At 41.2% G+C, this 24,502-nt stretch overlaps 1 protein-coding gene across 1 annotated transcript in view; it reads right to left on the reverse strand.

Annotated features, from left to right (window-relative positions):
- The window catches only part of POPDC1 (popeye domain cAMP effector 1), a 34,221-nt gene extending 10,184 nt beyond the window's left edge, over positions 1 to 24,037 (reverse strand). The window contains exons 1-8 of the mRNA XM_037064955.1: positions 23,828 to 24,037; positions 23,253 to 23,385; positions 19,693 to 19,929; positions 17,143 to 17,267; positions 13,874 to 14,061; positions 12,906 to 13,014; positions 7,296 to 7,463; positions 5,713 to 5,854 (exon numbers count right to left, since the gene is read on the reverse strand). Coding sequence (XP_036920850.1) covers positions 5,713 to 5,854; positions 7,296 to 7,463; positions 12,906 to 13,014; positions 13,874 to 14,061; positions 17,143 to 17,267; positions 19,693 to 19,918 — 958 coding nt within the window. The 5' untranslated portion in view covers positions 19,919 to 19,929; positions 23,253 to 23,385; positions 23,828 to 24,037. The remainder of the gene's footprint in view (positions 1 to 5,712; positions 5,855 to 7,295; positions 7,464 to 12,905; positions 13,015 to 13,873; positions 14,062 to 17,142; positions 17,268 to 19,692; positions 19,930 to 23,252; positions 23,386 to 23,827) is intronic.
- Positions 24,038 to 24,502: the final 465 nt, after the last annotated feature.

Raw genomic sequence — 24,502 nt, forward strand, 5'->3', positions numbered from 1 at the left:
AAACAGCAAAGCCAGAAATGAAAACGAGTGTCTGCACTTCTTTGTTGCGGGGCTAGCCGGAGCCTCGAATGGTACCTAACTGCCCGCCGCCACACTCCACTCACCGTAAGTGGGTGGGTGGGGGGGCCACTTCTCACCAGCCACCTGGTCTGAGAACCGATCACGGGCTCTTCCTCCCTAGTCCTGCTGCCTGGTCACATCTCCTCGCCACCTGTCCGCAGTTCATGTAAAGCTCACTGTTTGTAAGTCTGCACTTGTTCACGGCGGGAATGAACTACAAATTGAGTTGAACAGACTATTTCATGAAACTAGCCTTGAAACTAGGAATGATGTGTTGTCCTTTTGTATCTTTCCAGGTTAGTAAACAGATAAGAGAGCTGAGAGAAGGTCCTTATGTCAGGTATGTTGCTGGTATTTGCAGACAAGAATGCCAACCAGGTGCAGGCTAATTTGACTTAAAGCACACAAAACACATGAAATTAGTATGCTGTTCAAACCACCACCTTGACTTTAATAAGAGAGAGTACTTGGAAATGTTTTTTGTCAATAAGAAATATCTTTAAATATTTGGTAGTATCTTTTAAAAATCATCAATTTTAAGTATAATTTCTGAAAAAATAGATGGTTTAAACTAACAGAACCTTCTAAAAAATGAGTTCCAACAGAATATACTGCTTATATTGTCTCAGGATTTAAAAAAACAAAGCAAACAATAGGTTGACTCCAATGAACTAAAATAAAGTTCTGTAACTTTAAAGGGAAAACCATATGTCCTCCTTGTTGCCATGGCAATGCCTGTGTTCAGCACCATTTATCGGTGATGGAACAGCCAAGGCTGATCAGTCTGCATTTGTGTGTGTGTTCGACATATTCCACGTGGGGAGCTAAACCTCCGAGGAAGACAACATGGCAGGTACCCTGAGAAGCCCCCGGGCCCAGGAGCAGAGAGAGGACAGCTTGTATCTTTCTCACACGTTCTGAGCATCCTGTCCCTTCTTGTCTTCCTCTGACACTTCCAACCACGAAGCCCTAAGTAAATGGAGCAAGCGAGAAGAGTGAAATGAACTGGATGATGAGCTACTGAATAAACAAGAAACCATTTTTCCTTAGACTACCTTGTTGCCTCCCTGGCATCCCTTTGAATAGCAACTTGAGGCGGAATACAGAATCTGGGTGGCAGGGAGCAGGGATCTTGCTCTGAATTTGGTGTAGTGCGATGTGTAAGAACAGAGCACAGCGTCAGAAATGGGACCAGCGGAAATTTCACTGAAATGGTTCACCTGAAGTTCCTCTTCACCTTTTTCTGAACTGCGTATCTGTTAGACTGGACATATGCTGTGTGATGTTCTGAAATATGTTTGAAGCACTATAGCCCATACTGGTCCAGATCTTTAAAATAGTGCCTTCATCAGGTTCTACGCAAGTTCCTGGACAGAAAACATAACAGATATGAAATCAACAAAATTTCAGAATGTGGGGAATTCTACAGCCTCACTGCCCAAAAGTGTAGCCAGGGAGCAGACACATGGGCATCATACGGTCTTCGTTAACCTGGCGGGCCCCTGCCCCACCCAGGTCTGCACTGGGATCTTTAATGGGCTCCCCAAGGGATGCATATGCTCACTTGTGGTTAAGAATCAGTGTTCTACAGGACAAACAAAAAAACCCCAAACAGAACAAAAATGCAGAAGCACTCACACAAAGAATCAGACAAGGATGAAGAACACACAGACAATAACAAGGGGGGGCGGGTGGAGATGGGAGGGAGGTGGGGAGGGCTGGGGGTAAAGGGCAGAAAACTACTTAAACAATGAAAATAAAATAAAATAATAAAATTAAAATAAAAGACATATATACAATGGGGAAAAAAGATGAAAGGGAAGTTCAGAGAATGAAAGAGACTTTGGAGGAGATGCACTGGCCAAAGGAAATGCAAGAGACGCCTGCTGATCCCGATTTGAAGAAAAATTATGAGAAGTGTTCATGTGCATTTGAATGCCGTCTACTTCTTTATTTGAGTTAATGACTACAGAGGATAATGTAAAAGTTGTTTAATTAGGAAAGTATACAAAATAAATGTAATTTTTAGAGAGTAGCTTTGCTCGTAATTCTGTAAGAACGTGAGAGGCAAAGAGAAAGCTAACCAAAAGCTGAAAGACTGAAAAATATGATTGCTTTGTTAAAAAAAATGAATAGTTCAGTTTCTATTATATTTTCAATGACCATTTATCCCCCTTTACCCTCCTCCTCCTCCTCCCCCCTTCTCCCCATTGGTTAATTTTTAATGTTCCTATGTCAAACCCTCATGCAAAGAATAAGACGAAAATTTCATTGAAATGGAAATTAACCAGTCTAGGAAATCCTGTCTGCAGCACTGCTTGGTCCTAATGACGGATGGGGGATGGTAGGCTTCTCTAAAGAAGCAGGTCGTAGGGGAAGGGAGTGACTGGGCCAGCACTACCCTCGCTCTGAGGGTAGGTGGACTCATCTACAGCCTGGTTCCTCCCTAGCAGAGCTGTCAAGTTCAAATGCAAGAACAGGTGTGCAAGTGACCTGTAAACTATAAAGCGCTTAGTTGAATGTTATTTGCATTTTTTCTTTTTAAAACACAGAGACAGTATGGCCTAAGAGCATGGGCTTTGGGGTCAGACTGGACCCCTCGGTCAGCATCCCAGCACATCCCCCTGTGGCACGGGAACCCCGGAACGAGCGGATAAGCACCTCCTATTTCCAATGTCCTCATCTGTAAAATGAAATAGTACTCACTGTGATAGGTTGTGTTACTGTCAAGATCCCTGCTTTCCCTCCCTCACCAGGCCCCTCCCCACACAGCCCCGCAGGAGGATTAGATGTCCATTCACTGACAGTGGTTCTGACCAAATGACTTCTCTGGTGCAGAGAACAGGAGCCACCTCGATGAGGGAGCTCTAAGAGCCATGACGTGATTCTGTCACCACCGTCTTCCCTCTGCCACCAGTGGCAGTGACCCCAACAGTGGCTGCTCTTTCGGCGTCCCAGGGTGAGTCAGACGTGGGCCTGGAGCAGCATTCAGCATGCACGTGAGCAAGAAAGCAGCCTCTTCATCACAGCCAGAGACTGGGGGACTGTCTGTTAGTGCCACATCTTCTAGCAACAAGTAATTGACCCCCCTCTGTGCAGGATTACAGTGAATAGTCAATGCGATTATGTATAGAGAGCACCTGAAAAAATAGGAGCTGCTGTTGTCAATGGCCGTTTGTTCCCTTCCCCCCACTCGCTTTCACAAAACTGAGGGCGCTGCTGAGAGCAGCTGCCAGGCCGTCCCATTTGCACATCAGAAACTCGGAATAATAAGAGCTTAGTCACCAGTGTTAGGGACCTGCCATTTACGAAGATGGAACACATGCTCAAAATGTGATTAATTTTGTTATTTCAGCCTAACAGTCCTAGGAGATTGATTTTGCATTCTGTTTTACAAGGAGCGTAATTTGTAACATGGAAAAGTAGATGGCATATTGATAGGACTGGCGAAAGAAAAATGACAGCCTTCAGTAGTTCTGAGCTAAAACCTAAGTGAGAGAAACAAGAATCAGTTTTTAATGAATCACATGCTAGAGTGAATTAAGTAGTTCATAGTTAGTGTCAATGTTGGGCTCAAGTCCCAACATCTCTCATGAAACTGCAGGAGTGAGGCCAAGAGACTCAGAAGGAAGACTGGTCACGGGGAGCAGGTACGAATGTGGACTTGCGGTGCAGCTCACACACACAATCAAAAAGAAGCACACGTGTAGCTGGATGAATTTATATTGACATGTATGGTTTTGCATAATAAATCTGAGGCTAAATAATTCAATGAGCAACTTAAGCAGGTTGTACACATTTTTAGGACAGCAAAGCCCTAGAGTCTAGGTAGACAAGGGAACAAGGAAACCAGAAGTGAAAATGCGACCCCGCACGCAAGGGTAGCGCAGGTCTGTGCAAACACTGAGCCTGCATCATCCGTGCAGGGATCGGCCAGATCGAACTCGTGGTTTTGTGATTTACTACAAGGAAGAGGGAACAGAGCAGAGCAGGAGTTGTGACCAGATCCTGGCCTGTGCTGAGATATGACAGCTCCTGTCAGATGCGAAAGGTCTTGTGACTTCCTCCAAGTCACACAGCTAATAATTATTAGAGCAAGAGCCCAGGTCGGTATCAACAACACGTGTGACCGATCCACGGAACACCAGCAAACAGAGATCTCTTGAAGCAAGTAAAGTACAAATCTTAATGTTGAAAACATGTTTTAATTCTATTTAAACAACATACTCTACATAAGCTTTCCCCCTAAAAGGTTTTACCCCTTCCCCAAATATTTAGATTATACAATAAAATACTACAGAAAAACAAAACTGGTTTTAAGTCAACAAATGCTCATACACTATACACTGCCGTTTCTCATGCTTCCCGAGCAAGACTGGAAAATGTAACAAAAGCAAGAACTACAAAGATAAGCTCTTCTATAGGAAAAACAATCACACACAATATTAACTGTAATTTCCTTTCTGCTGACCTTTCCTAGTATGTAATCACTATACAGGTAATGAAGATGGGCCCATTTGAAAATGCTTATTGACCACCAAACTGTTTCAATACCTTTGACATGCTAGTGGACTGCAGACTTTGGTCAACCTCAGTTATTTTCAAAAAGTAGCTTTGGAATAAAATACAACCCCTCCCAATTTCTCATCTGTGTTGCTCCTGAAATCTCCTTTCGGTCCACAAAGCATTCCAATGCCTAGCCTTGCTGTGGAAGCTCATACCAATTACATGGCCTTGTCAAACCTTTGTTAATTGAAAGTATGCAACAGTTAGAATACTTATCCAATTTATCTCAAGCATCCAAAGTTACCAGATCATTTACATAACAATTAGTATTGCTGAATGTGTATCTATAGTTACCTGGATACACATAAATTACACTGGATTAACATAAAATTGGAAATACAAGTAGTTTTTGGTTTCTGTAATAGGAGAATCTGTCCTTTTGCTACTGCACATGAATTTGTTCAAAGTTCTTTTACTATCATTCTTAGAATAATTCTTAAAATAATCCTAAACATTTAATTCTTAAAATAACTAGCTCCTCTCATTTTACTCATTAATCTTTAACAGCTGTGTCTTCAGTGTGCTTGAAATGTCTCCAAACAATCTGAACTACGGAGGGTCTCGCAAAACTCGCCTCTCTGTTGTGTGTGGGTGAGGTGAGTCTCGGGGGTGCTGAGTGGCCTCCTTTGCCTCCAGGGATATCCCATGACCTGGTCACCTGTTAACTCCTGGCGCTCACACTGAGATAAGCAGCCAGCAGTAAAATGCCCAGCAGTCGCTTGCTAGCGTTTTCAGCACACTGCTGGGTCTAGGCTTTCGCTAGAACTAAAATAATAAAAACAACAAAGCTGAATATCTGGCAAACCAGAAGTACTCTTTCACAGTGTTCTAATAAACCAGTATTTAAGAAAAGTACATGGCAAAAAAAGTGAACACTTTCTGAAACAGAAGAGCTCTCTGAAGTTGGACTTAAATGATATGAAATATGGGGGGCAGAGCTAGAAAAAGTTTGATTATTTCTAATGATACCTCCAGGTTGCTAAATAGTTACTTGCAAAGTTCTTTTGGTGATCGAAGTTGCCATTGGTCTGTCTCCCAGGACATCCATCGGAATCCCAAAGCAGTATCAGTTTTGGGACAACTTACGGAGAGAGGACACGCTGGAGGGGCCCCGAAGGAACTGGTGTAAGCCATCTTCACTGTCGCTGGAGCTGGCGATGCTGTTCCTCATTTCCAGCATGGAGATCTGCGTGCAAAGGCTGAGCTGGTGCTCCAGCTTCTTGGCCTTCTAAAATGCAAAGTTTCGAGATTTCTGACATCTGTGGGACTTACACCACATTCTCCTTATCAGCGGCATTTACTTTTCCTTGAAATAAAAAGCTACCTGGTACATAATAAGTGCCCAAAATATGTTACTATAATTTTTATTTTCAGATATTACTATAAATACATTATAATAAATTTAATATCAATAGCCTATTTATTCATCTAAAAATAATAAGCACCAACCTAATTTAATAACCAGCTTAGAAAAGGCGACCTTAAGAGAGCACACTCCCATACTCCCAGTCCCTGGAGAGCAGTGCTTATCCCAGGAAAGATGTTTTGCAAGTTCTCTTCGGTGATCATTTTAATTTCCCTCTAAGCAAAGATGGGGAAAGGAATATGAAATTGTAAGTTGTTGAAGATCTATACAGCTCTGAAAATCTACACTGAATTGCTACAGGCCTCCATCCTATACCTCTCTTGTCACTTGTGGGCTTTCTGGAAGGTGACTGGCCAGGAGGATGTGCAAGACTGGAAGACCCAGGGTTACAAAGTCAGCTTCCTGCTCACCGGGGTTTGCTGGCCTTTCTCAGTCGGCACCATCCCCACTGCCCTGCCTTCCCTGGCTTACTCTTCCCAGGCTCATGTGACAACTCACTACCCATCTCCTGTAGAGTCCTCAAATGACCCTGTATGAAGAGCACAGCACCTGTTCACCATCCGTGGAGGTCGCTCACATTTAGAGACACCTCACTAGGTAAAGGCAAATATAATAGTTACAAAACATTTCCTCCCTCCTGAGAAATAATTCCCTGAAGGCTTTTCCACTTCATTTAACATGTGACTGAATAATGAAAATTTATGGGGACCCCCCAAAATGGAATTTATTAAAAATTGTGTATTAATTCTTACATGTTTAAACTTTAGCACCTTCAAAGTGCTCTCTATTTGAAACACATATCAAGATGTATTTTCCATGCTCAAAACAGTTCTTGAACTCATCGATTTTGATGCCTGTTAGTGCTTCTGTTGTTTTTTGTTTTACCTCTTCCACACAGGCAAAATGCTTCTTTTTGAGGACTTTTTTTCATCCAGGAAAACAAAAAAAGGTTGCTTCAGGGTGAGATTAGGAGGGTGAGGTATGGGGGTCATGCCATTTTTGGCCCCAAACTGCTGAACACTCAGCCAGTGTGGGCAGGTGTGCTTGTAAACCACCCATCATGAAATGGGCCAACACACTGAAAGAGTCTTAAAAAAAAATCCACTGAAGCCCAACACAGCCTCTCACAACAACACCAGCTGGTGCACTGCTGCAGGTAGGTTCCTAGAACACTCACCTAGGGGGGAAATCCTTCCATTTTGGGGGGGGTCTCCCTCATCTCCCTCATATATTATATTAAGTGAGGTATACCTCACCACACATATTTATTTAACAAAATAAACAGACTCAATAAAACACTTACTTTATCATTTAAGGTGGGATCATTCAATGAGTAGAGCTTATTTGTAATGTCTTTTCCTATAAGATACCTAAATATTTCATATAGGAAAGGTTCAGATTCCAGAAAGTAAGTTAATCTTTCTCTTGACCAGCATAAAAACCTGCAGTTATCATCTGCAACAATGGTGACCTGAGGAAGAGACACAGAGAGAAACAAGTACATCTTTGTACATGAATTATGACTATAGTAATTTTGGGGAGGAGAAGAATAGAATAATTTAATGGATAATATTATAGCAATGATTTGTCATATTAAAATGAGATCCATCCACACGTTATAAGCTTCTATAACTATGTATAAAATTATGTTATAAACCAAACAACCCAAAGACTACACAAAAGCAAACTCTCAGAGTTCTGTGGTGGTTGTTTGCAAGGCCTGGTGGTGGAGGAATGGCCACTGTGTCAGCAGCGCTGCTGTGGAGTGTATTAGGCGGCTGTTCCAACTGGATGTATAATTTATGGCTAAAGATGAGAACAGAGGTCCGAGAATATAGCTTCACATAAAATAAAAAACAACACTGCACTGAGATGAGATTCATGAGGCCAAGTTACAGATGAAAGACCTTCAGCCAACTCTGCAAACATCCACCAGAGAAGGAGAAGAGAGACTCGTGAACTGGTTGAGGGTCCATTACTAACAAATATGGCTCTGGTATAATGGGGAATGAGAGAGCCAAGATCCTTGCCCTGTGAAGCTGACATTTTAACAAAGGGAGCTGATAACAAATAAATAAAATATGATACCCTCGGATGGCACTAAGTATTTTGGACAAACATAAAACAGGGGGAAGGAATGGAGAATGGTGAGGGAATGACAGTTGCATGTAATGCCACTCAGTCTATATGTGTTTTGTACTCTTCAACGTTTAAGGTGCTTTTATATCTGTCAGAGAAATGGATCCTCAAAACTGCCTTTAAGATAAGACAGGTAATAATCTCCCCTATTTTTCAGATGCCAAATGAGATGTACCAAAACACGTACAAGTGTTTTGAACACATGTTCAAATTCATGAACACATGTTCATCAGTGGGGGAGTGAGCACTTTCAGCCCAGACACATTTTCCTGCCAGGCCAAATCCTACCCACTGTGTCTAATATTCTCTGAGTTGATCAAAAACAGAGTAATCTGACCAAGTGACCACAAAGTGGGCTTGCAGTCCATTGAAAGTCCCTCAGACAAAGAATAGCTGAGCACATGTCATAAAGCCTACATTCCAGTGGAGGAAGCCATAAGTAAAAACATATAACAAAAAAGATAAGATTTATAGGATGAGACGTGCAAGGTCAACCCCAGTCCTTAGGAGTTCCCAGAAACAGTAGGCGTTCCCAGAAACAGGTGCAAGGTGCCCGAATAATATTCCACAGGAGTGATTAGGGGAAGGTGAGCCCTGGGTGTTCACGGCGGCCCAGCCATGCCTGTAAGGGCTGGAGAAAGGGTTTGGAGAGTTGAGGTGCCTTCATTTTGCAAAGACTTCATCCATGACTTTGGAAAATATAATTCGCGTACAACGGGGCAAGGAGTTAAAAAGGAGCTGGAAATCATCCAGGAGAAGAGAAGGAGAAATTGTATCCAGGTGACAATTAAGGCATTTAGAACTTCTTTTCAACCATTTTAATAACCTCATTTCCACAGAGGCAATGATACTTTTAATACGATACTATAATTTACTTAGCAAATCCATTTCTTTCTGATGGTTGAAAAATTCCTTAAACATGTTTAAATCATTATTAAATTCAAACTTAATAATAGTATTCTAATAATAAGCTATCACAGCAGTATGTAGGAGTAACTTACAAGTCCATAAGAGCAGGCTCTTAGTTGGAAGTGGGTAGTTAATGATTTCCTGCCACAACAGTCTGGTAAAACATATTTTAATGAGGGATTTTTATAAGTCAATACTGGAACATTTAAAGCTCTGTAAAATAAATTTGCTACTTGAGGTAGCAGGGTACCTCAGCAGTGCCATGTGACTTCTTGGGAAGAATCTCATTAAAGAAACGGAAGCAAACATGTCCATGGAAGATGTGAAACAATTTCTCTGAGGTCAAGTTCAACTCTGCAGTTGTAACAGGGTTTGCTGAGATGCCCTCAAGGTTCTGGATCAGTCTCTCACTTTGGACTGCACACCACCCTGCACCCTCACACAGTGAAGAGACCATGCACGGGAACGAGGGTGCCTGAAGGAACTGCTGAGGGCGCTAGAACCGGAAACAGCAGTCCGACGGTGACTGGTTGACTATCCTCAGGGAAGAATTTGTTATTTTCTCTGTATGTTGTGCAACTTTTCACACACCGGGAACATGACAATGGCCCAGAAGTGGCCTGTTCCATGACTTCTCATTGAGTTCTCATAAGCATGAAAATATCACAGTTGAAACTGGCAGATTCAACTGTTTCACTGCTTAACCAAAGGGTGTATTTAATACTAAGGTAAGGTTTAATCTAAACACCAGTTAAAACTTAATGTTCATCTGTTTTTTTTAATAGTCAGTGACCTAATACCATCTACTACCAAACAACAACTCTGCTCTTTCTTTTTTTTTTAAAGATTTTATTTATTTATTTATCTTTAGAGGGGAAGTAAAAAAGGGAGAGAAACATCAATGTATGGTTGCCTTTTGTGCATCCCCTGCTGGGAGTTGGCCTGCAGGGAACTGGACTACAACCCAGGCATGTGCCCTGACTGGGAATCGAACTGCGATCCTCTGGTTCACAGGCCCGCGCTCAATCCACTGAGCTACACCAGCCAGGGCCATTTGTTTTTTAAGACATTGGACATCTGCTTCCAGGATATTCTTCTTGCCGTAAAGTCAGTAAGCTTTGATTTTTGAGCTTCCACGCATAGTGTGTGCTCTCAACTATGAGAAGGCAACAGAAAAGAATGCAAAAGAAAAAGGTGTAAGTAGCAAAGCTCACCGAATATAAAAGAACTGCACAAAGAAGAAGAAACCAAACATAATAGACAACGTCTGCCTTGTGTAAGAATGATACTCAAGATTCTATTACCAGCTCTAAGTAGCAGCTTGGTCTGGAAGCACCAGAATGACTAGGGAGCAGCCGTGGTTCAGGCTCTGTTGCCTCAACTCCACCACTGTGGCTGGTGTCACAGTCCCCGCATGCACCGGATGACGCTGCTGTGCAGTCAGTCTCAAAGGACAGTCGGGGCCACCTGCCTTCCTTTCTCCCTTTGACCCTACCGTAAAATTCTTGAGTACCACCATCAAAGAATAAGTTGAAAGAAACAAAAATTTAAAGGAAGTAGCTCCTGGTTAGACTGTAACCATTCAGAGTTACAGGACAATGCGGTGAGCAGGTAAAGAACATGTGGGCAGAGCAGTCTGACCCCCGGTAATTCCAGGTGTCCTCTGCCATGGGCACACTTAGTAAGAAGTTGGCCCTGGGAACACATGACATTTGTCATTTGGGAACTTGCTTCAGAAAGAGGCATTATACTCCTACACAGATGGGCAACAGCTATTTTTACTCTTGCATAACTGCCAATGGGGACATTGTATAAACAAAGCACAGTCTCTCTGGAGGGCTCACTCTGATGGAGTCTGTCCTGATGGTACAAGACACAGGTTCGATGACGCTGGAGTAATTGTTATCCAATGACCGATTAGGAAATGACACACCAGACTCTGCAGAGAAAGACTGGTGTTTGGAAAGGCTGAATACATATGCTTCACAGAGCTATGGCACCACTATTTGGGTCATGTTTTGGAATCTTTATAGCAATTATCGGGAACACTTATAAACTATCAAATCCCAACCCCTGGTCGCCAAGAAAAATAACTGCAACTAGTGGCAGGAATTCCCTTTTTGTTAACTTAATTATAAACATAAAAATTCGAAGTCCAGAAAGATGACAATGCGTGTTGTATCCCTGGCCTCTCAGGGACCACTTGCTTCTGGAAAAGAGGAAGGCTCAGGTCCCTCCCTCTCTCCAAACCCCAGTCTCATCAGGATCACAAGAGACGGAGCTGCTGTGTAAAAGCACTTGCTACTACACACAGAGAAACGGACGCAACAGACAAAAGTCGGGCTTTGGAAAAGGAAAACTGTAAGGGGGTCAGAGGACAGAAGGACAGAGGAAAGAACTGGCCCCATTCTAGTTTGCGGACGATGGTGAGCAAGGAGACCACAGGAACATAAACCTCACTGCACAGCTGACTCTGGTAGACACAAGATGAAAATCAGAGGGGCCGGGATACTGCATTTGTTTTCTTTTGCAGCTTAAGCTCAACCAGCTTGGGAGCAGCATTGCAGTCAGCTAGTGGACTTCTCTGAGATCCTCTCGTAAGTGTACATCCCTTTAACAAGTCATGCTGCTCCTGGGAGCAGGGCTAAGCTATGTGTCTGTAAAATGTCCTTTGTAGCTCCATGCAGCATCTCAAAATGAGACAAAAGTAATCCACCCTTGAGAATCACTGGCTTTTCCTCCCTCAGGCAGTAACATTCCCTTCTACCCCATGTCTAAACCTATGGAGACAGGCTTAGCCTCCTGCTCATGCGCAACCCTGTCCAGAGGGTCTTCCCTTACTGCTGTGCGTCTAGAGGCTGGGACTAAAGGAAGCTGTCCCCCACTTCCTTGGTGACTTCCTTACCAAGAATGAGGAAAGTAGAATAGGAGGGCTGGGTACTTGCAGAAAGAGTCACAACAAAGTGCCACATCACAGAGCAATTTTTTTTAAGATACAAAAAAAAAAAATCACGCTGAGTAGTCCACGTCCAAATTGTTATAACTATGAAAAACCTCATTCTTTGCCCTTAAATATGTTCATTAAATATAAAAGAGTAAAGTGATTAGATTTGCACAATGATCAACAACATAAATTTCCTAGGGCAAAGCCCATTTTCTGTTTTTTCCCAGTAAAAGTAACCAGTTACATGTTTTAGGAACACTGATTATTCACAACTAACATTTTCCTTCTTCCTGTAATAAAAGCATTAGATGTTTTCCATGGAAAACTATAACAATTCAAATGGGCAAAAAGAAAGAAAACAAAAAAGCAGTCAAACTCAACAAACCAATAACTGTGTTAACACTTGACCAAAAGCGCTCACCAAATTAGGATAGATATTTCTGGACTTCTTTTTGTGCACATATATGCACTATTCAAAGTCATATAAAAATGAGATCATGCTATATATACCACACGGTAAATGCTTTTTTCAATAAATCGTGGTCACGTTCTATATCTTATGGACTTTAATGAGACATGAACTAGTTTCAATCTTTGTAAAAATCGTGCCGGATTTTAAAATCTTATCACAAGAAAAAATATAACTGTATGGTAATGAATATTAACTAGACTGACTGGGGTGTAATTTTGCAATATATACAAATATTGGACGATTATGTTGTATATCTAATACAAATATGTTGCACATCAAATATATCTCAATCTAGATGAGACCGGGCGTGTTCTGGGTGGTATGGCTATAGACTCAAATATTTAATTGTTTGAGTCTAAATTGAGTCTAGCTCAATGTAAAATAAGTATATAAATAAAGTAAATAAGTAAATAAATAAGTGCCAAAATAAAACCCATGCCAAAACGTACCTGGAATTTTTCCCCTTTGTGCATCTGAGTTGATCTAAATTCAGGAGAATCTATAAAGGCACAGGGGTAAATGTTATGCAGAAAATGTCCTCTATAGGAGACCTTCATTCTGATAACAGAAATTAATGTTAATAAGCGTATAATATTTCACAAACAACGTAACAATCCTTAAAATCCTCATAGTCTTATGGGCTTATATTTTGTACTAAAGTTTTAAAGACTCCACAGATGACTGACATAATTAAAACTACTTCTTGAAGACAACTATTTATTTCAAAATAAATTTCACCAACAATAAGACAGGTTCCAGTACCGAGCTAGACACGTGCCTTCCTATGGGTATCTTTGCTCTTACATCTACTTCAGTGACTACACCCAAACCCAGACACTTCTGAGAGAGAGAGGGTGGTAGTAATTATTATGCCAGAACAATATACAATCTTTCTCTCCAGAAAATTGATACTCCTAGAAGTTACATTTGTGATATTCAACAAATAATCACCTCTGAATCACAAACAAGTTTCTTGAACTTCAGTGCCTAATTTAAACCTACTTCAATTTTGATTCATTAACTTTAAAAGATTTATTTACTAATTAGAGAGAGAGAGAATGATTTGCTATTCTACCCATTTATACATTCATTGGTTGCCTCTTAGATGTGCTCTGACTGAGGATTGAACCCAAACCTTGGTTTATCTGGACAAAGCTCTAACCAACTGTGCTACTTAGCCAGGCCATGACTCACTAACTTTTAAAAAAAGGTCAAAAAAGATTAACAATGTTCACAATTCAAAATCCTGACACTAGCAAGATTGAGAGCAGCAAACTCTACATAACTAATACGTTGGTCTGTAGTGTTTCAAATGCAGTCATAAAGGGAAAGTTCACCACCAACAAACTCTGGGACCACTTCCCCCATATTCCCTCCCATTCATGTCCTGCCCAGAGGCCACGAGAAGATCACTTACTTTCCCTTCAGGAGAATACTCAAGCGGTCATCAACGGAGGTTTTATCCTCCACAGCGTAAGTCTGGCCCTTTTTCAAGGTTTGGATCATACAAAACTGTCCAGTTAATCTTTTGAACAAATCTGGAGGCACACGGAGTGGTTCAAACAACCGCCGGTAGATGCCATTGAGCTCCTTTTCAATCTTCACCTGAAATGCAGCAATGACGAGAGGCTGTGCGAACGCAGCAACAGCAAAACACTGGCTTCTGTGGTCTACGATTCAGAGTAAATTTGCAATACGTACCATCACCCTTCCACATCTCAGTCAATGGGATCTTACACAGAGGGGAAGTGGTGACAGAAGTCTCGACGCTAAACGAGCACTTTGCAGTTAAACGGATCAGACAGCCGATGGGGAAGGTTTGCACTATTGATTCCATCTCTCCCCATGTGCTACAGAGCAACTGTGGAGGTTCTAAATGTTGTTACAGCATTCTCCTTTCCACTCTTAGCATTTTTTACCATTAACACAAAACCTTTTCATTTTTAGGACAATATTGCTTCGCAGAAATTACACTAACTTAAAAATATTTAGCAAGGAAATAAACACACAAAATTGGAATCTACGTGGAAACACATTTATGAAAATGCACACATTAAGTGATCTACCTACATGTAGTGATCATTTAATGCACCAATACAGGAAACCAAGCATCTGCAGCTGCAATCACTGCTTCCTATTTATTCTGGAGCAAAGTGCAGCGGGTAAAGGGGTTTCAGGGTAGTCCTCCTAAGGTAAATGTCATCCTAAGCTAACACAGAATCTGTAGAATGGGGAACCACTAGTGAGAAAGGCTGTCTACTGGAAGAAGGGAAAAACGAAATGGCTCAGTCGCCTCTGTTGTCAGACAATCGAGGCTCAGGTCACATCCACCTTCGGGTCCAGCATTAGTGTGGGAAAGCTGGACTGCGTGTCAAAGAACTTTGGGGTTCAAGTGATTGTCAGTCCCAAGGAAATCTATGGCAGTCACACAGGGAAGCTTAAAGACCCGGGTGATGAGAGCTGCTCAGAGGTCAAGGCGGCCTTTGCAGTGTTCTTACTTGTCCTGCTGTTTCATGGTAACAAAAAAAACCCCAGCATTTATACATTTTCTTAAAGTAGGTTTATAGTCTGAGAAGGAACAAAAGCTCAGATACTAAGTGATTTACTCACTTGATGCTAGCATCACATGGCAACTTCTAAACCTTATGTTCAAAACTCAGGGTTGCAGCAAGTTCCCATACTCAGAAATAGTAATCCTCACTATTCCAACCATCTACCTCCTCCACTGCAGAGAGCTAGTAATGAGTGTTTAAAATAACTTATTCACAAATAAGCCTCACTTCCAGTGTGTGCACTAGCCAGTGTGGCACAGTAATGAATACACGAACTGAAAAATCTATTGACTCATATTCATACTCTGCTCATTCCTTCAAGTCTTAGCTCAAGTCCTAATTTCTTCATGATGCACCTTTAATTCTTCTCTTCGAAAGCGTCCACTCATCAAATGTGCTTTTTGAGCACGCGTTACATGCCAAGCATGGTTGAAAGGAATAGGGAATACAACAGTAAGTGTGGTAGATACTGTTATTCCCAACTATTTGCTGTTCCCACCCTCTGCAAGAGGATTATACATGCCTTTACTCCATCCTACCCCTACATTATCAGACGTGGCCACATCACTGGCTGAGGCCAGTAAAATGTGAGCAGAATTGACATATGCCCCTTCTGAGCAGAAATTTGAAGAGACACCAGGTGTTTCTCTTTTGTTCTCTTGCCCTCTCTCTGCTATGAGAATGCAAGCCCGAACAGAACCCGCTGCCTCAGCAGACAGCCTGAAATGAAGACGAAACATGAGATAGTCACAGCTGCCAGTCTACACATAGGGTGGGAGAGGCCAAAACCTGTTGCTGGTGTCTGTCACTGAGATTTTTTTGCTGTTCTCTTTACAGCCTCTCTGGAGGCTGGCTGTATTTACAGCATAACATGGAGAAAACCAACACACTAGAGAAAACTGACTAGGTTACCATGTAGCTGAATGAATATCATATATATGTCATCTGTGTCATTCAAACTGTAATTTCCCATAAGTGGTGCTGTTTTCTAACAGTTTTCCACACATGTCTGGCCTTGAATGTAAGATTAGGGCAAGCATTGCGTTTTTTACTTGATTGAATATTTGTGTGTGCTTTGGACAGTCGGCAAACCTGTACGAAGCGATTTCTAGGAGCCATGCTATTTTCCTATTTATTGGTATCTTCTTGTTCATGGTATGACCAAAGAAACACAGCAAGATAAATCAGCGTTGAAAAGAAAAAGTTAAATCCTCGTGTTTTGATGGCAACTCACCTAAGATGATGAAATTCTTCAATGAATATTTTGGGCATAAGAAAAAAAACACCATCATTACATTTAAAAACCAGCACGAGGCTCAGCTGGATCCTGGACACCAAAAGGCTGTGTGGGTTTGGTCCCCAGGAAGGGTGAGTAGGGGAGGCAACCAATCAATGTTTCTCTCTCCCATCAGTGGTTTTTTTCCCCTCTCTCTCTACTTCCTTCTCTAAACATATCCTGGGTGAGGATTAAAACAAAACAAAACAAAACAAAAACTAGCAAAGCCCTGGATGGTGTAGCTCAGTGGATTGAGTACAAGCTGCCAACCAGAGGGTTGCCAGTTCGATTCCCAGTCAGGGCACATGCCTGGGTTGTAGGCCAGGTCCCCAGTGGGGGCCACCTGAGAAGCAACCACACATTGATGTTTCTCACCCTCTTTTTCTCCCTCCCTTTCTTTCTAAAAATAAACAAACAAACAAATAAATAATCAATAAACTGGATTTATTTAAAAAACTAGCATGAAAAATATTGCACGAACTATTTGTAAATCGCTAGTATGTTTATAGAAGTTGCCTATGAATAATTTTATAACTAGGCAAAGATATTCTTTAGTGACATTTGAATATCAACAAAGAAATAATGAAGTTATATGTCAAAAAAGAGAGAATATTGTCACATTGTTTCACATCTAAACTGCCCTAATGATTTAAAAAAGTTTAAAAGCCTCATCTGCAGATCACACTGCATGGTGTTCAAATGTTTCACTTTCAGGCATGTTGTAAACAGACAGCCTCATCAGGAATGATATTAAAGAGACTGAAAATGTCAGATGCTCATTGTCAAGTCTGAACAAAGTACTCTAAAAGCCTTTTAGCTTTAAAATCTCTTCCTTACTAATTAACTTTAAGTAATTACCGGTCTCTTCTTGTACAAAAGATATGAAAGATGCAAAATGTTGACACTGAGGAACACGGAGTTCCAGACCATGACATCCAAGGCACATCGGTAGAGAGTGGCCCAGACGATGTAAAGGGAGCATCCTGTGGAAAAAATGAAATGTTAGATGTTTAGAATAACTTCAGTGTGAAGCCTAATAAATTTGTAAAATGAACCAAACACATTCTAAAAACACATAAGCCATTAAGTTTCATTTTATTTTTGTTGGATTATGAAAAAAGAAAAACATGCTTTGTTGCAGAAAACTTGTAGGTAGAGCTTATTTTTTAAAAGAGGGAAAAGTCCATAATTCTATTACTTAAAGAAAACCAATACTGATATTTAATACTTCTTTACAGTCTTTATGCATTTTTACCTGATGGCAAAACTACTGTATATAATTTTAAAACCTACTCTTTTACTTATGGCAGCAGTTTTCCCATTGTATTAAAAACTCTCTGTGTATGTAGATTTTAATGACTAAAACGGATTACACCATAATTTATTCAACCATCTTCCTACTGGTGGACAGATGAGACTTGTTCTAATTTTTGATAAGCAGCCAAAACATCTTTATATGTAAAAACTGATGTGTTTTTGTGGCTCTTTGCTTTGGGTGGTTTACCTGACAGTGAGTCCAGGAAGTGAACTTCACTGCTTTTGATGACACTGAAGAATCGTTTTCCAACCATTTGCAACCCTACTAGTTGAGAATGCCAGTATCACGTTGTCAATTTTGTTAAATTTGAAAACTCTTAATGTGATAGTGAAGAGTTTTGTATAATTTGTACAATTATATTTTGCATTTCCATGACTTTGACTTTGGTGAGTTTGGACTATTTTACCCAAATCTCCTAACCATCCTAATTTTTACTTAGTGGGTATCCATTCATCTATGAGAATCTTCCTAGTTTTTCTTATTGATTCTCTTACTTTAAATAAAATAGCAACAGCTTCTTTTGATTAATTTTATGGTGAGAGCATCAATATGTATTTCTAACTTAAAATAAAATGATCAATATGGTACACATCAATGACACAGACATGAAAGCTCACCTCATGTTTAAAAGTTATTCATTTGCAATTTTTCATTTCCTCAGACTAATCTGAGGCAGCTGAATAACAACATAAAATGTAAAACTTTAAGTGTTCTTTAAATATTTCATGAAAATTTTGAAAAAAAGTTAAATATTATTACTTAAATGAGACAAGGTAATATAATGGAAAGGCCAAAGGAAAGGGGGAGGGGTGGAATTACAGTTCCCGTCAGGCCAGGAGCACGGTTTTGGGTGAGTCATTCAACATATTCAGGACTCAGTTTCTTCACTATAATGTGTTGGACTAAATGATCTCTTTGGTTCATTCCAATTCCAAAACTCTGTCTTCAAATTCATAATTAGCTTTTGATTTTGTAGTGTATAGTATTATTTTTCCATTCAACACTCTGCTCCCTCTTCCTTGGCCATTCCACGTCATCATTCACATGTACAATAAGCTACTCTTTGTTCTTTCTAAACATGCTGAATTTCCTTCTCCTCTGTGCCTTTACCTGGATACCACATACTCTCACACTCAAAGAAATCCTCATCTCCCAAAAGCCAGCTCCAATGCCATTTCCTTATGGAAACCCTGCCCCACCAGTCTTGCTAAGCCTATCACTCTCCATTGCTACCTGACATGGGGCACACCGGCATCACATGTGACCACCATCTGTTTTTCTCCAGCTCTCAAAAGAATGTCTTCCTCAAGGATGGAGAGCATCTTTTTCAATTTCTGTGTGACATATTACAGGTGCTCAAAAATGCACTTGAATGAATGAATCATTAGGGAAATAATCACAGAGCAATTTGCCAAGAATCATGGGCTCAAATAATAAATCGGATTGTTTAATCTTTTGATGTAAATCAATTTAATCTGCTTCATCAGGGTTACTGAGGCCAAAAACAAAAGTTTTATTTAAACTCTTGTGTCTGGGTAATTGCTCTTGCTCCCAACATTGCTTTGCTGCCATATCAAGTGTATGTCTGTTCAAATAACAATATTTTAGACTATGTAGTACCTACTATGTGCCAGGCTCTATTATAAGTCAAATGTGCACACACACTCATTTAATATTCACAACAACCCTAGGTGGTGGTATTATTTTTGCCCTATCTGACATATGGGGAAACTGAGGTATAGAAAGGTTAAATCACTTGCTCCATTTACACAGTTAGCAAGTGTTGGGTCTAGAATTCAAATCACACAATCTGGTGCCCAAATCAACACTTACACACACGAATGGATTTTCTGATATCTGGGGAATCTAAACGACATATGAAAAACATACGAAGGTTTCTCTAAAGTACGGGAACAGTATGGCATGTGAAGGCCGACATTCCAAGATACCGGATATACGGGCATTGCAGTGACAAAGACATATTTTGGTATGCTGCAGACCTGAGAAGGAATTCTCTAAGGCTCTCAGTGCAAAACCCATCTGATGCCAGCTACAGAAAAGTCGCATAAAGTCTCAATCAGGTACCTTACCTAGAGCTAACATCCCCCTAAGAAGTATCATATGGAGCTGAAGAGTAGTTGGAATAATCAACCCGATTGCAAAAAAAACATTTGCTACATGAAAAACTAGATGATGTATCTCTCTCCAGTTTTCACAAGTGGTCTCATTGGAAGGCACAGGTATAATACTTCCTAACTCAGGTGTAAAACCTATTGCTGTTGATTCTGCCAATGGCCTGGACTCAGTGTAATTCATCTTGAAAATTCCTGTAAAAAGAAACAATAGGACAGTCATAAAAACGACAGCTGTATCTTGTAACCCTGATAGATGTTATACCAACATTGTTTCTGCAGATAAACATAGGTAAATAAGAGTTCTCTGTGGCTAATGAGTTACCAGGGTTGTCAAATTCATTTTCACCAGGGGACACATCAGCCTCCAGTTGCCTTCAAAGAGCTGAATGTAATTTTAGGACTGTATAAATGTAACTACTCCTTAACTAGTGAGCTCGGCGCTACCCTGGGTAGAAACAAGGTGGAGGGCCAAATTTGGCCCTTGGGCCTGGTGTCTGCCACGTGTGAGTTAGACCCAAGTCCAAACCCAAGCTCTGTCACATATTGAATCTTTATTTGTTAAATAATGATAATAATACCTCATCTGACTTTATGATTAATATTTGTCTCTACCATTAAATGAAATAAAATACATAAAATATTTAGCATAACACTATTCTCTGATATACATGTGTGTATATATGCATATCTACACATCTGTAATACTATTTATCTGTATATAAACATACATGACGGTGAGAGAGAATGGAGGGGTGGAATTAGCTAGTCTGAAAGGTAAGCACTGATATTCATGAACTACAACAATTAGTGTTATTTAATATAGTTTCCTGCCATATTTCCAAGTGACACTAAATATAAAAAGAGGAAGAATAACTGGAATAACTGATTTTTTGAAAAACTTTTAAAAATGAACAACCTCATTTAAATATGAAGACAGGATATTTAGAAGGTTCTATTTTTATATTGTTGTGAATTCATTGTATCCTACATAGATATACATTTTACATTCATATGTATACATAATAAATATATTACTGTAATCACTTATAGATATAAAGAAAGATATAACATTTACTCCTTTTAGTGTTTAATTTAAATCTCTTTCTTTCCCATAAAAATCCTACTTGGCTGCATCTCACAAATTGAAAAGAAATAAACTTCCATTTTACTTACATGTAGGTCACCAATATACATTTAACTATTTAATATTAAAATCTGTAGGAAATACATTTCAAAGAATATACATTTTACATAAAGTGTCACTACTTTCTGACCATATTACCTGTCCTCCAACTCTGGTATTTAAAAAAACATACACTTCATACAGTGTCAGAACAATTTTACTTAGTAAAGACATGCATTCAACACTGCAAGAAGCAATGGTATTAAATTTGAGGAACAAAAAACTGCTTTTATTCATTTATGCCTCTAGACAGATTTAAGAAATGTTTCCTACTTTTCTGTTATTAATTATATGAATTGGTTCCTGATAAAAACTATGTATATTTAAAGAATAGGTGAATTATTCTGGTTCAAGAAAAGAATTCCAAATGGGAACCAAAAATACCTTTGAATTTAATTTAAAATATATATATTTTTCCCAAATAAGGTTAATTAACCATACTTTTCCATCCATTTTTTGTCATACTAAAGGTTTTCAGTGGTAGGAATAATTGGTACAAGTTGGGCATGCTGAAAGGATGTTATTAGAGAAATGTGTAAGAATTCCACACCTCTTAAGATTATTAAACACACACACACACACACCAACTTACAAACTGTGAATAAAATGATCAAATTCATTAAAGATCTTCTTACTTAATTCTGAAATAGCTCATAAATACAAGAGAAATCTCGTATTGACTTAGATATTGATTTTCTGCAAAAGTAAAGAAATCGTAAAAATTCAACTACTTTCCAAATGTTTGAATCAATAAAAATATATGCCTACTGGGGTTGGGGAAGAAGTATCATTATTTTAATAACTCTCCTTGCACAAAGTTTGCTTTCAAGGACCAAACCAGAATTAAGCTAATAATTTCTGCAGGAGGAAGAATGCTATTAAATGTCCTCTATCACTCATAAACTGATATCAATGTCAGCCTATACATGAGCATCACATAAGCTAACAACAACCACCATTTCTAGGGCACTTTAGAATGTGCTTTCACCCATTGTCCTGTTTGTTCTTCTGACTACCCTACGTTCTCCTGGAGGTAGGGACGACGTCGTACACATCCGTGTAGAGGAAGCCAGAAGTGAAAGCCATAGGAAAAGGACACAAACAATGGGAACACAGTTAGAAATCGTTTTTCGGTCTTCCGAAACCTCAGCAATAAGGATAGAAGAATTCTACCCTTCCTGAATTGAGAGACTTGTGTCTATACCACCAGCTCTGGGGAGCCCTGTAAGCCAGGGAAAATCTCTTCTGCCCCTTCCGCCTGCTTCTCTCCGGGAACAGAGGAGGCTGGGCCAGGTGGTCTCTGAAACCTCTTTGAGTTTTAATAGCCTGTGTCTCTAACACACATTTACATATACACTGCCCTCCCATCCACCGGGTTACACTTGTATTGCCAACTAAGTCACTGCAGTTCAATCTCAGGCTTTCAAATATTCTGCAAGGGGCACTAAAGGCACCAATTTCTGGTCCAAGAGAAATGATAGGAAAACTACAATCAACTGACCCAAGAACAAGGGAAATAATAATACAAATTTTTAAAAGGTGATATCATCCTACAACATATTTTGATACACTATGCCTTACTAAAGATATACATATACATATAGTATATATATTTAAAATTCTATGTATTTTTACATTGTATATTAATTAATATTATATTATATATCATGTTTACTTGTATATGTATCTATTTTCTATTATTTGCCTATGTATCTTTACCTGTATGCCTATTTTGAAATGCCAGTTACCTACTGCAATAAATATTGACAGGATCTTCCCAGTATCAGTTCCCTTTGAACCGTATTAGTGATAAAAGTGGTTTGAACTCTACTATCCTTACACAGAGAATGAGTGGGTCTAATGACGAAGATTAGACTGGTAAATTGGTAAACGCTCAGATTAATTTTTATCAAATTGAGAAAACTTTGCTTTCTTCTATTAGTTTTCGGAGTCTCATTCCTAAAACTACTCGTTCAGTAAAGTCCTGTTTATCTATTGGTTTTCAAATAGGTGTCTGCAGGGCTACATAGCTAAATGCTGAAACTAACCTTAGCCTTTCACCAAACTACGAACATGAAAAAGATAACAGCAGTGAGCAGAAGTCGTGCTAGTATAGTTATTCAGCTCATTCTGTAATTATAACTGAACCTTTGTACATCTTCCAAATCCCAAAGGGCATTATGTCGTTAAGAGTCTTTTCTCACTTAAAAACAAGCAGTTTCTATGACTTGCCTGGACAAGTGGAATGTGTGTGTGTGTGTGTGTGTGTGTGTAGTAGTGGAGAGGATCTCGCGTTCCCTAAGCCGTCTCCGCCCGCAAAGGCCCCGCTCACCTGGTTCCTTAAAGGAGGGTCAGTGCCCACGGTTCTCCTTGACCCGAAGCTCTCGGACCACGAGAGACGGGCACTGAGCGCGGTGTTCCACCTCACACCACCGTTCACAGCCTCCGCGCAGGACCCGGCGGCCCTACAGGGGGAGAGGAGGAGCCGGAGTGGGTTCAGGGGCAGGGAACCCCGGGAGCCCAGCGGGAAGAGACAGGCCGAGGTCACCGAGGATATGCCCTGGGCAAAGCGCGGGAACCCGCCCCCGATGGGACCCGAGCGCCCGGGGACACTGGCGCTCCCAAACCCGAGTTGCGGAAGCTGACTCCGGTGGGTCTGTGGCCTCCGCTCCTACACCCCGGGAGAAGAGCCGCTTCCAAGGGCAGGGAACCCCCCAGAGGGCGCGGCCATCCAGGAGAGGGCGCGGCCCGGCGACCGAGGCGCGGAGAACAGGCAGCCGCCGCCTGGGACAGAGAAGTTGCTCTCAGTGGAGCAGGGATCCAACTTTCGATTCCCGATTTAGCCCCGGGAGCGCGAGGCTGCACACCGCCGGGCTCTCGCTGGCCGCTGCGCCTCCTGCTCCTTACCTGGCTCGTCCCTGGCGCCGAGCCTGGGCGGCGCTGGCCAAAGTTTGGGGCAGCCACCCGCGGGGCGCAGGGACGCGGGTGCGACGGCTCCACGAGCGCCCGATGAGAAAGCCCGGGCAGATCGGTGGCTCCTCGGCTCGGGTTGGATACCCGCGCAGGCAGTGGCTTTGACTAAAATAGGCATCGCTACCGCGGCGTCCGGGGCTGGGGCCTCACCGCGCACGCGCTCGGCGCCCCCGCGTCCCCCGGCGGGCGGAGCCCGGGGCTTCCACCCGGACTCCCCTCCCGGCTCCGCAAACAGCACTGCCTGGTCGGCACAATGGTGATCACTTTGAAACGCCCGCTTCTTTCTTTCCCCGTTTCCTCACGACTTCTCGATTCTATCCTTGTTTGGGCATGAGTGGGGGCGGGAGGGGGGCGGGCGGCGTCTTGGGACCAGCGGCGTCTGTCCCTTACACCTGGGGGTATAACTCGGACAGTAGAGTCCCAGTAGAGAGAGAAGTCAGGATAAGAAATGAGAAGTAGGAGCTGCATTTCCCCTCAAAAGTCAAGCGACTCACTCCCATAACTCCTTTCTGGGACAGTTGCCTACAGCACAAGCAGGGAAGGGCCAGGAGAGCACGCACTTCGCGTCTGAGCTTGCCGGCGGAGGCCGGCGGTTTGGTCCCCAGAAGC

The sequence above is a fragment of the Sturnira hondurensis genome, unplaced genomic scaffold, assembly GCF_014824575.4.
Source record: "Sturnira hondurensis isolate 20B ecotype Veracruz unplaced genomic scaffold, ASM1482457v3 Scaffold0015596, whole genome shotgun sequence".
In the NCBI taxonomy this organism is placed as follows: domain Eukaryota; kingdom Metazoa; phylum Chordata; class Mammalia; order Chiroptera; family Phyllostomidae; genus Sturnira; species Sturnira hondurensis.